General features: G+C 40.1%; 1 protein-coding gene across 1 annotated transcript in view; it reads left to right on the top strand.

Annotated features, from left to right (window-relative positions):
• The window catches only part of LOC128738694 (protein ECT2), a 103335-nt gene extending 90739 nt beyond the window's left edge, over positions 1 to 12596 (top strand). Inside the window, exons 7-13 of the mRNA XM_053834017.1 lie at positions 9932 to 10063; positions 10124 to 10486; positions 10555 to 10957; positions 11018 to 11178; positions 11256 to 11789; positions 11981 to 12130; positions 12447 to 12596. Coding sequence (XP_053689992.1) covers positions 9932 to 10063; positions 10124 to 10486; positions 10555 to 10957; positions 11018 to 11178; positions 11256 to 11789; positions 11981 to 12130; positions 12447 to 12596 — 1893 coding nt within the window. The remainder of the gene's footprint in view (positions 1 to 9931; positions 10064 to 10123; positions 10487 to 10554; positions 10958 to 11017; positions 11179 to 11255; positions 11790 to 11980; positions 12131 to 12446) is intronic.
• The last annotated feature ends 545 nt before the right edge of the window (positions 12597 to 13141 follow it).

Genomic DNA, 13141 nt, shown 5'->3' with positions numbered 1-13141 from the left:
TATTGCCGAATCCCGAATGTATTGTGTTAAATGTAAAAAGATAGCCTGTAACTAGATTTGAGCCACAAAACCTTCAATTAATTGTGCATGTTCGTGTGACCTACTAACACTCCCGCTGGGTATATCAGTTTCAGCTAAGCCTAATTTACAGTCGCGTTTGTTTTGAATTAAAGTGCCAACAAATGTTTTGAATGAAAGATTGAAAAAATCTCCATACCGATGATAAACTAATTCAATTGAACATTCCGGTCATTTGCTCATTTTACGAATGATTTGTGGGGTGGAAAAACTGATTTATTCTAATAAATCTACTTTCACATATATGCAGGTACCTAAAAATATAGCAACCATCAGCATTAAACAGCCCATTTAGCGTATCCTCCTATTGTTTCATATTTATTGTGAAAAAGTTTTCACCAATATGCCTATGACTGCTGTTTGTTTCCATTCTCGATCGACGAAAAAAAAAAATAAACAAAATTTATCCAACAGGTGAACAATCAATACAGTGGTGCAACGCTGCAATTGCAACCTGTAGGGAAAACGCAAATAGTTTCTGTTTTTTCACAACACAATTGTTGCCGTGCCGGTCGCCGTTTTTTCCCCGCTCAATCGATGCTGCCGCCGGGAGGGGCCCACCCAACCTGACCTGGCCTGGCAATCGTCGTCGTCGTTATTGTTCATTGTCAGTTTTTGGTCACACCGCCGTCGTTGTCGTCGAAGCTAATTTTATTTGTGCTGTTTTTGTGTTTTTTTCCTTTTTCTTTATATTGGTGCTATTGTGATTGGTCGATCCTGCTGACATAGCAGCAAACAAATGAAAAGCTCCCCAAGCAGGGAAGAAAGGGCTTGTTTGTTTTTTCGGGGTTGGTTTTCCGCACAGTTGTCCCAGGTGGTAGGTTTTGTGAGTAGGTGAAAATGAAACAAATGGGGTGTTACTATTATTTTAGTTCTTGGGTCTTTTAAAATTTTATAAAATGTTTTTAAACGTTATAGGGCCAGCTTTTTCCTGTTATCTTAACTGTTCTTTGCCATTTTTGTAGAGTTCTATTGTGCTTCAGTTGACTGATTTCTCATCATTTAGCTAATAGATTGAAGTTACTTCGTCAGCGTAGAAATTTGCAAGTCATTCAAGAATGTCGAATAACGTTTGGAAGTTCCAAAATTAACATTCAAAATTAACAAGTCAAAATTAATATTTTTTCGGTTAGTTGCGGTTGAATTAGAGCAGCTTCTTTGTCATTGCCATTCCGAAAACCTTTCAACACTGGCAGCTGTACAACTGGCAACTGTCCCAAAAGTATCGTTCTAGGATTTGACATTAAATAGGAGTCAAGATGATGTATATGAGGCTATGAGCATATGAGGATATGAGGTCATATGAGCTACGAACTGAAAAAAACTGTCCTGTACTGCAATAACCGGCTGCAAAGTCTGTCGATAACGAAGGATTAAGTCTTTAAAAACGTTTTGCGTCCAAGGCTTTGCTTTGGAGTTTTTGCCATCTTACCTTTCGCGTTCAGTTTCCTCTTCATGATAGTCCAGTATTTTACAATTGTGATTGTGCTAGGTTTTAATAGTAGTTATTACTATAAGACTTGAAATAAGATTTCCAATAAACTCGAAAAATTTCCTTTGAGTTTTCTGGAAAAATAGCAGACATTGCAGTTCTTCAATGTTATTTTCGTTTCAAACCATGCTTGTGTAAAAAATTTCATAGGATTCTGGGACAGAAGTAACATCATTGAACAATAAAATAAACAATAATGATCCGAGGTTGCTCTCTTGCAGGACTTCGCATTTGCTATGTTTTTATACCCCAATCTTTTGTGATGAAATAAAAATCCGATAGAGACATTATCGGTGATGAAGATGAATGATTTGTTTCTAAAGAAGATGAGCTTTTTTGTGATTCTCTAACCACCACAGCACGGTGGGAAATTTCAACCGTATTGGGAATTACAATTGGGGTACTTACTTACTTACTTAATTGACCTTTTACGTCTTATGACAAGGCCTGCGTAACGTAATTCCTCCATCTAATTCGGTCTAACTTGGTCTTGCCACATCGCTCGCTGTGCCCCTTTTCGTCTTGTTCCATCCGGACAACGTTTCCGTGCAGCTTTAGCCACTTTCTGAATTTGTACTGGGTTCACCGTAGAGACCGTAGACAGTTCGTGGTTCATTTGTCGCCTCCATACACCTCTTGCACGTTGTCAAAGATGGTTCTTAGCACCCGCCGTTCGAAAAAACCCGAGTGCTCGCAGGTCCACGTTTCAGGCCCGTAGAGGAAAACCGGTCTAATTAGCGTTTTGTACAATGTGTAGAGTAAGGAGGGGTAAAAGTGCGATGCGGGTGAAAGTGCGATTCAATGATTTATAGGTGCAGATTCCCAGTAAGTTGACTACATTGGCATGGATGGGCTACTACTTTGACAGTTTGAATCTAACGTAAACTTTGGTTGCCTACGATGCATAGTTGCTGAGTTATGCGCAAATGTTATTTTAAGGCGGTTTTGATGTAATTTTTCGTTATACGGCAAATACGATATCAACGAGAATATTACTTGTTGAAAATTTGTAGCAGCGTTTTACATCACTCACATATCTATTTTGAAAATACGGTGAAAAGAACTTACAAAATATATTTCGCTTTTCGGTAAATTAATCTAACCCCGTCAAGCGCCTAGCGGGGTAAAAGTGCGATTCACGGACGAGGCAAAAGTGCGATTCATGGACGAGGCAAAAATGTATAGCTCATTATATACAGGTTTAGGCACTATATTACAGATACTAGAAATGGAAAATCTGCAGAAAACTGTGTGCTCTACAGATGTTGGCTGAAGGAAAACTATGTTTTTCCGCTGATGAAACAAAAACAAACGTTTGGAAAAGTTTCGATCTAACGGAGGCTGCAATACACCAACGCAAGATAGGAAAGGTGCAAATTGAGAATATTTCTTACCGAAACGTAACGCAGATTGAAGATAATATGGTTTTGTTAGCTACTGGTGTGCTAATTTCATGGATTCGAGCTTCTCATTTTTGCCCCGCTGTATTCGCACTTTTGCCCCGCTAGTGGGGTAAAAGTGCGAATCGGCACTTGATCAGAAGAAAGCAGAAATTATTTTGCAAAACACTATTACCGGAGATGATGCATAGTTGATCGTGAAGACATTGAGTTACTGCATCACTATAAAATAAATTATGATGTCCTTTTTATATCTCACGAAAATTGATGACAACTTCAAACATCGCCCTTATGCCCTGCCCTACTCTACTTTGTACTACCCGCTGATAATATGCCTTTACGCCTCTGTTGCCAGTGAGGCAAGGTATATGAACTCGTCGACTACCTCAAATTCATCCCCTTCTAATGCCACGGTACTGCCTAAGCGGACCCTGTCACGCTCGGTCCCGCCCGCCAGCATAAACTCCGCTTTAGACGTATTTATCTTCAACCCAATATTCTCTGTTTTGCGTTTTAGTCTGGTGTACTGATCTTCCATCGCCTCAAATGTTCTGCCGACAGCATCCACGTCATTGGCAAAGCAGATAAATTGACTGAATTTATTGAAAATCGTGCCCCGCATTTCGATCGTCCCTCGTCTTTTAACACCTTCAAGCACAATGTTGAATAGCAAGCAGGAAAGACCATCCCCTTGTCGAAGTCCTTAGCGAGATTGTCACACAGCACTGGATCCCGTCCATAGTCATGTAAGTCTAGCAAGCTTATCCGGAAAGTTGTTTTCGTGCAGAATTTTCCATAGCTCTTATCGGTTTACACTATCATATGCGGCTTCGAAATCAATGAACAGGTGATGCGTGGGGACTCAAAATGCGCGAGTCCTCTGGAGGATCTCCTACTACTCCTACGATTTCCTACTTCCTCTGGAATAAACTGCAATGACTTCAAACTAAAACATTGGAAATTGGTTGTGCCTGTGTTATGCCTAGTGGAGATGGTCGTGCTTTGGGGTTTCAAGTTCGAGACCCGAATCAGAATTTGAAGCGTCTGAAGTTCTCGGGTTCGGATCGGTCTCGGATTTTGACGACAAAAAAATTCGACTCCTGGTTGGGTTTGGGCTTGGGCTAGTCTCTGCGACAATTTGTGCTGATAAAAAGATTTCGAGTTTCAAAACCCGTCGCGTTCAGATCGGCTTTGGGTTTGCAATTTTAAAATATCTCGGGTATGGGTCGAGTTCCAGTTTAACGAAATAATAATATTCGGGTCCGGGTCGTTTTTGGATTTGTAAAATATGAATCATGACCGCGCTTATGCTTTTTCTGCGTTGGCACGAGTCTTAATTTAAGGTCAAATTCAGGGCAACAATCACAAGTGTGCATTCGCATGTTGCAAAATTTCGATTTCACACCATGAAAATACAAAGAAGGATTTTTTCAATATTTTCTTAATGTTTCAAGAATGTTTCCGTTATTTTTGCTAGCAAAACTATTGAATTCGGTTGCGTGATTCAAAAGTTATGAACTTAAAAAAGGGTCTCATGGTTAACGACGATTTTTGCGATAGTCCTAACTCAAAAGGGCATTTACATCCTAAGGACCAAAAAAGAAATACTAGCCTAAAATTCGTCCGACATGGGTCTGGGAACAAATTTCTTTCGGAATGCTGTAAATTCGGCTTTCGATCTTTGTGTACTAGTTCTGCCGAAATATTTCAATCCGATCGATCCGCATAGGTTGACAGCAAACCGCCGCGCCGAGCCGAGCGTCCAGTCAAAATTTTTATGATACCAAACGTTAGTAAAGATCCGTAAACGTCGATATGCACCACCGAAATTTTCACCGAACGCTTGATTGTCCAAATCTCGGCAAATTTTTTAAGCGTGTACAAATGCGAATTGGTCTTTCATCACACAAAAATAAACTGGCGATTTCAAAATCGAGAACTCGTACTTATACGAAATAATCGATTGATAAAATATATTTTTGCGAGTGATATAGAGTTTGTGTAGGTTTCGGCCCATTAAGCGGTAGCCTGAACAATATTCATGAATTACGTTGAAATTATATTTATTCAAGACAAGATTTTCATACCAATTGGTTGGATAATATTTACTCAATATCTGCGTGCACTTTGGTCTTAATTGAACACTGTTAAATTTGAGTTATAATAGCGAGAAATGATGAAGTTGCTGCCACTATTTTAGGCCCATTTTTTATTGTGATATCTGTGGTATTGTGATATCAAAGGCTTATCGTCTACCAAAAACAGCTGTATCTATTTGACGAAACCTGGGAAATTGCGATGAGCAAACAGCACCACCCAAGGGTCTATTCGGTGGTTTGCTATACTTCAATAGCAGATCGAAAGGAAGTACACTGAGAAAACTTTTCGTATTAAAATTTGCACATATTATTCATATGCATATAATTTTCATGTGTACTTCTGAGCGGATTTTCATATGGAAATTTTCCATTAGTTATGTGCGGATTATTTTGAGTGTTGGATGGTTTACGTGTCGGTATTGCCTACATACTGGCTCATTGAAGATATTTAGTTTTGCAGTGACAACAGCTTACTTCTGACGCTAGTGTACATTAAATCATCCATATGCACTAGCGGCACACTGTGAGATGAAACCCAAATCTAGGTGAATAAAAGTAATTACGTTAAAACCGTTAGTCCTAGGTATATAGTGTTTTCGGAGTAAATTTGTTATTTTAACTTCCGCATTTTTTGGTGTATATGACATTAGGGTAACAATCATAGTAAGCGAGTGCAAAGAATAAACTTTTTTATGGCCTAGATTAGCTGAATAAAATGTTCAGCAAAGTTAAAGAACATTAAATTCTAAGTAACTTTGCTAAAGAAATAAAATCTCTTATGATTGATGCGCTGGAGCTATTCAAAGTTTTTTAGTCGGGGTGGACCTAAAAAGTCAGTTTTTTTCTTTATATCTTCTTTCGTGTTTATTTCGCGCAAATCAAGCCTTCTGAGCACTGTCACACGCATGGAAAACGCACATTTTGTTTGAGGGAATCAAATCGCTATCTCCTTCGGTTCTCAAGCTAGTCATTCTTTTTACGTAAAAATTTTGATTTTAGTAGGTAAAACGGTAATTTTTACTTCAATATTCAATGCGGTCTACCAAAAAAGGGCCGACCTGAACCGATGTGATCTCAATTAATTTCGGAGGCCAATATATAACTAAACATTTATACAAAATATGATTTGCTGCTTTTGAGCAGTTTTTACGATTTGAAAAACCATATTTTTGTAGAAAAAATGCCTGTAGCTTGAGAATGCGTGTGAAAGTGCTCGGAAGGCATGATTTGTGAGAAATAAACACGAAAGAAGAGATAAAGAAAAAACTGATTTTTTAGGTCCACTCCGACCAAAAAACTTTAAACAGCTCCTGGTCATCGACCATAAGAGATAGAACTTTTATTTCTTTAGCAAAGTTACTTAAAATTTAATGTTCTTTAACTTTGCTGAACATTTTATTCAGCTAACTTAAGCCATAAAAAAGTTTATATTTTGTACTCGCTTACTATGATGGTCCCCCTAATGTCATATATACCAAAAAATGCGGATGTTAAAATAATAATTACTCCGAACATACTATATACCTAGGACTAACGGTTTTAGCGTAATTACTTTTGTCCACCTAGATTTGGGTTTCATCCCACGGTGCGCCAGAAGCAAGTGGTTGTCACTCAAAAACTAGCTATTTCGACATACTAGAAGTGTTCCTGGCGCATCTGCCTCGCATATTTGTAGTAAGGTAAATGGAGCACCTCATTTTTTGGACGAAATTAAAAACAAAATGCTGCAAATTGGGTACGGGTGGGTATTTCCAGCTTATTAAGCGGTAGCCTGAACAATATTCAGGAACTACGTTGAAACTATATTTATTCGAGACAAGATTTTTATATCAGCTGATAGAATAATATTTACTGAATATCAGCGTGTATTTTGGTCTTAAGAAAACGCGACTGAATTTGAGTTATAGTCGCGAGAAATGATGAAATCGCTGCGACTAAATTGAGCCCATTTTCTATAGTGGTGTCTGTGTTTTTTAAATACGACAGGCCGAAATAGCTAGCACAGCAATTAAATGCTTTTCAAAAACAGATCAAAAGAGACAAGAAAAGAGAGACCGATGGATAACTTCTCGCTATTGCCTACATTCCGGACTCATTGAAGAGAACTAGTTTTGCAGTGACAACAGCTTGCTGCTGGCGCTAGTGTATCATTGAATCGTTCATATACACTAGCGCCAGTTGCCACTCAAATACCAGAAATGTCAGCACGTATATTGGTAGTAGTGTAAATAACGCACCATATGCTGGAATTAAAAACAAAATGCTGCTAATGGCTAGTGAATGAAAATTTATTTATATGTCATGTCAAAGGGGAATTTTTGTGTTCTTCCGTGATAAAAAGAAGTAGAATTGTTCTGTGACAGCATATTCACAGCTGTTTAGTTTCTAGAATAAGTAAACGTGATCATAATTGTGTGTTTTCTAAACCATCATCAAGAGCGGGTACGCGTAAGCGATGGAAAACAGTGGTTTTGATGTTTATTGAATAAAATTAAGCAAATTACTTACGTTTTTATGAAAATAGTTGTAACACATTAAAGCCTATGAGTGCTACATTCGTATCAGTATTGTTATATAGCGGTAAAGTTTTTATTTGGAAAAGCGCAGCAAAAGAAAGGGAATGTATGCTGAATTTAGTAGCATGCTGAAATACCCTCCGATAGCACCCTAGTTAAATACTTAGATGCGCCAAACTATCAGAGCTATCAGATTTAAATATTTGCTATTCAGGTTCCCCTATCTTCGGATTCTTTTCATTCAATTCTTTTTATGAGATTACGGTCGATAACCAGCGTGGGTGAATTACATTCCCTTGATCATCTGAAAAAAAAAAGACCACCATCCAGAATCGAAAGTATTATCTACTATTTACTTCATTGGCTCTTCGTCCTAAGACATAACCTAGTGAACAAAATTCTCCAATCAACTTGTTTGTAGGCTGCGGCTTCTAATTCCTTGGACACCGTGTACTCGCCGCCAGATCTTGCTTCGCCTGGTCTAACCATCTTGTCGTCTTGTTCCTTGACCGGGCTTTAAGGCAAATGCCCTCTTCGCAGGGTAGTAGTCCGACATTCTGATAACTTGTCTTGCATTGCACACCGTATCCGTCCAGTTTTAGTCAATTTTTGACTACTGGATTTACCCGTAGGACTGCGCAAGTTCGTAGTTCATCCTCCGCCTCCATACCAGAATGAAACAGAAGTATCATTGTTGATGAACCAAACAAACAGTAACGGTCCGAGATGGCTTTCTTGCAGGACTTCGCGTTTATTTGCTCGATACTTTCCTCGGTGTATCGTTCAGTGCTCCAAAATTTTCAATTATTCGAATACCAGTAAATCGTTCAGCTTTGCCTTCACTAATCATTTAATTTAACTAATCGTGCATTCGAATATTTTTTCCGTTATCGACTACTTAAATTAATTGAACGATTTAACGGCGCCTGATCGGCTATTGGTTTCCCGGTGACAACATTTATAGGAACTTAGTTTTTCCGACATTTTATTAGAGTTTTTCGTCAGCACCGTGGAAAAGACTGTTGTAATCTTTTTTCAAATTGAAGGGCATTTTTATAGAAGTTTCGAAATAATGCGCACTTTCATAAAAACATAACATTTAAGGAAATCGACAAATTTTGCTAGAAGTTTCTGGAAAAATTTTTAGCCTCGAATTTTTCAAACATTGCTTTCGTTTATGGGTTCATAAACTATGCTCGTGTACAAAATATTGCAAAGTAAATTCAATTGTTGTTGCTGTTTAAATTGTTAAATTAATACAGAATTTTAATAATTTTGATCATTGAGTAAAATGAACAATCAATTAAAATACTTTTCATGGTAAGAATTCAAATTAATAATTAAATAGGCGCATTCACCCAGGAAAAAACAAACAGAAATTAGCGTGACCACTGACCAGCTCATGTTTCATCCATCTGCCCACTGAACATTGCCATTGGTTGGTTAGCGGTTTTCGGTCGGCAAAAAAAATTACAGAGGTTCACCGCCTGTCGCTGCAGTTCATTGCAAAAATTCTTCCGAATTTGCACTCACTGCAGTAAAAATGCACTCTGCATTCGTAGGTGCATTAACTTTCGGAAAAGTTTATGTTCATTTCATTTGGAACCACTGATGGGAAGGAAGCGTTTGTTTATGTTGGTGATTATACGGTGATTACGATGTTTGAGCCGTGAAAAAAATGGTGTAACATTCTTATCGATAACATCAGCTGAGTTCTCGTGTCTGCTTTTAAACACCCACGCCCGCGTGCCCTGGTCAATTGATTGCCGTGCTGTGCAGTGCAGTGGCAGTCGCGTGCGGTTTTTCCGGAAATAATGGCACCGCTCAGTGTTAGTAATATCCTGTTAAAACCGAGACCGACCGCATCGTTCCGCTGCTGTGCCGCCGCTGTTAACTAACAGCAAACATGGTTTTTTGTTGTGTGTTTATGGAGATTTTGTGGTCAAGTGCACCAGCATTTCCAATTCTAATTACCTACCCCAGCCTGTTTTGTTGAATTACGATGTTTGCTGACAGGGTGTTGAGTGAACTAACTAAGCGACGGGTTGCGGATTTGCAACCATTTGTTGAGGGTCAATTATTGGCTTGATGAAAGGATAGGGAATTTATTTTTATGACTCTTTTTATTATATTTTTTAGAAATAATTGGTTGTTTTAAAACCAGCTTATTAAATTAATTTACTTTGTTAGACTCCGATGAATTATCATAAAAATATTTTGAACCCGTAGTTTCACCTCCTTTCCTGACTTAGTTAGAACGTAGATGAACGTAAATATTTCACTGTTCTTTCTTTTAGTTAGAAACAATTGCTGCGATCTCATAGTTTATTTTGCCCGAAATTTCAGGTCGTTGATGAGCACATTGTATCATCCAAACCGGAGCCTAAAAACAACAAAACACACATTGTGAAAGCAGATTGGTTCTGGTACACCATACAAAACGGATATGCGGATGAGGGTTATTACCTCTTTGGAGATGTAGGTTTATAATGAAATTTTCATGCGGCACGATTAATTGAATGTTTAACCGATTCGCAGTATTTGGATAGCATTGCAAACACTCCCGGCGGCGATCGGCGAGATTCACTTCCGATTAGTTTCAACAAACGCAAACGAAAACGGCTTTCGCACAGGACACCGGCCGGCGACGGAACGCCGCTGGGAGCGGGCAAGCGAAGATCGTCCGTTTCCGACGCTGGACTACTGTCGGTATCGGGCAGTTTCCTGGACTGCACGACCAGCCCGGACAAGCATGAGGGCAGCAAGAAGAACATCATCACCGAAACGGTGGACGTTTCGATCGAACAACCCGCCAAGGGTCAATCGATGCGATACAATCACTTCACGGACTTCTTCCGCACCGAGTCAAACTACGTGGGAATATTGGATACGATAGTAAATGTAGGTTGAATTGTTGGGATTCGCTCTAAGGAGGTTATTAACTGAACGAATTTCATGTGTTTTTGCAGTTGTTCAAAGTACCTCTAGAAGAGATGATTGAGAAAGAACCTGAAAATGCGCTACTTAATAAATCGGAATTGAAGGCAATCTTCAGCAACTTCCTGCCCATCCATGATGTTCACAAACGAATGCTGAATCGACTAAAGGAGATACATGGCAGCTGGAGCGAGGACCAGCTGATTGGTCAGATAATTTTGGACTATAAAGCGGACCTTTACGTGGCCTATCCACCGTACGTGAACTTTTTCGAGCAAACAAAAGAAACACTGCTACAGTGCGATGCGGGCAATCCACGGTTTCATGCATTTTTGAAGATCAACCAAGCTAAACCGGAATGTGGCCGTCAAACCTTGCAGGATCTGATGATTAGGCCCGTCCAGCGGTTACCGAGCATTAGCTTGCTGTTGAATGGTTGGTTAAATTCACTGTAAAATATGTAAAATTGAATGTTTCATGATTTTTATTTTACAGAAATTTTAAAACACACCTCGAAGAACAACCCGGACCATAAAAAATTGGTGGAATCGCTGGAAGCCATCAAAGAGGTAATCAAAAATATGAATGAAGACAAACGTAAAACGGACAGCAAAGTGGCTATATTCGAAATCTTCAACGAGATAGACAAGTGTCCGGTTAGTACCTCACAACGAAACGACGTGTTCATTTCCGAATAATCGAATTTCAAACCTTTCTGCTGTCTGTTTTTCAGCCCCATCTGGTGTCCTTCCATCGGCAGTACATTTCGCGGTGCGAAGTGACCGAGCTGTCCGATGGTCTGAGCGGCCGAGGGGATTCTCTGGTACTATTCCTCCTGAGCGACACGCTGGAAGTGTGCAAGAAACGCTCGCGAGCACCGAACAACGCAAAATCGCCCAGCACGAACGGTCTTAATTCCACCCGTTGCGGGGCCAGCAAGCCGTACAAACACGTCAAACTGATGCCGCTCAGTTCGATCCGGCTGGTGGTGAATATCCAGGACAGCCCGCGGGCGTTTGCTTTGAACTGTCGCGCCACAACCGACAGCAAGGATCAGCTTCATTCGTTCAGCATTTGCGACGAAGAGAAGGATAAGATTATCTATCTGAAGAGCCTGTGCCAACAGCTGGCGGAGAATGCCTGCAAGGCGGACGCAAAAACGTTCATGGTCAGCTGCGATTCCGAGGAGCTTGGAATCGACGTGAGTGACATCAACGTGGGCACGCTTTCGAAAGCGTTTAAATTCGCCACCCGCACCAGGCTGAGGGTAAGTTTCGCGAGTCTTTCAATAACAAACCGGCCCTGCAGTAAATTCTGCTTTAGACTGACTGAACGGTGTGAACCAACAGAGATAGCAGGAAGAGCTAATTTACCAGTGAAATTCACCGGCAAATTTGAAATCCCCTTCCACACGAACTCGTTGCATATTTTAAGCTGCTATTTTCGTTTCATTTTCAGGTTGGCCGTGCGCTTTCATTCAACAAAACACCGTCGAAGTTGAAGCGCGCCGTCTCATCGATGATGACGTCCTCCTTCGGTAGTACCCAGTCGCTGACGCCGGCCTCCCAGTTGGCCCAGATGAAGCTGGCAAGCTGTACGAACATAAACGTATGCATTTTGCATGAGAATACATTCAAAATTTAACACCCTCACCCTCGCCTCGCCATAATAATAGCGCACCATTCGGATAAAGTATTTATTTTCGGCCTTTGTTCCCGCGTAACTAACGGCCCCATCTCGTAACCGATTTTTACTTTCTTTTTTCACTGAAAAAAATTGAAATTTATTCCCCTCATTAAAGCAAGCAAGCAAAGCATAATTGCACCCGAAAGTTTTATCAGAAATTAACCGCTTGCTCATTATTGCTTTCTGTTCTTCGTCTTCTTTTCCATACCCCACACCACCCGCTCGTCAACCACAATAGGAAGTAGGCGAAGAATCGTCCGAGACCGACTCAAAAGCGTCCTCGTCACCGACGTCGGCAGCGGATATCCTGGTGGCACCGATGTCCGTCCAGCCGACCCGTAAGAACAAGAATCCGCCGATGTCGATGGCAGCTCTTCGACGACTATAATAGTTCCACGTACCACGCACTGGCCCCGAAGCAGGAGGACAAGTAGAAGGAGAACTGGGGTATGCTTTCGTTCCGGTTTGGCTTTTGTGTCGAACTATTCTTTTTTTTGTGTGTGGTTGTTATCCGTCTATTCCAGTTTGGAGGAGAGAAAAGAAGCAAGAGAAAAGGCGAGTCAGGGGAAGCATTGTGCCAACATCACACAATCACGGAAATGTCCTCGATTTTTCTGTGGCTTCGTTCGAAGCAGCTTTTGTTTTACCTTTAGTTTTGGGCGTTTCTCTGTTTTTTTTTATCTATTTTTTTTTTAATTTGGGGGTGTCAGGAAAGATTTTTCTCCTGCTGGCGAAGAGAATAATCGGTTCAATACTGTACGAGTACATACCAATGCAGAAATAAAAATGCAACCCGCAGCTCAAAAAGATCCGTGGTATTAAGCAAGGAAAGACAGGAGTAACACAATCTATACCTTTTTTCTGCCATTCTCATTTAAGAATGGTTGTTTGTAAGAGATAATTGGAAAAATTGTAAGTAGGTAGTTGAGGATA

The sequence above is a fragment of the Sabethes cyaneus genome, chromosome 2 (assembly GCF_943734655.1).
Source record: "Sabethes cyaneus chromosome 2, idSabCyanKW18_F2, whole genome shotgun sequence".
Taxonomy (NCBI): domain Eukaryota; kingdom Metazoa; phylum Arthropoda; class Insecta; order Diptera; family Culicidae; genus Sabethes; species Sabethes cyaneus.
Note: the sequence above shows the minus strand (reverse complement) of the source record. Positions and strands in the feature narration are given on the sequence as shown.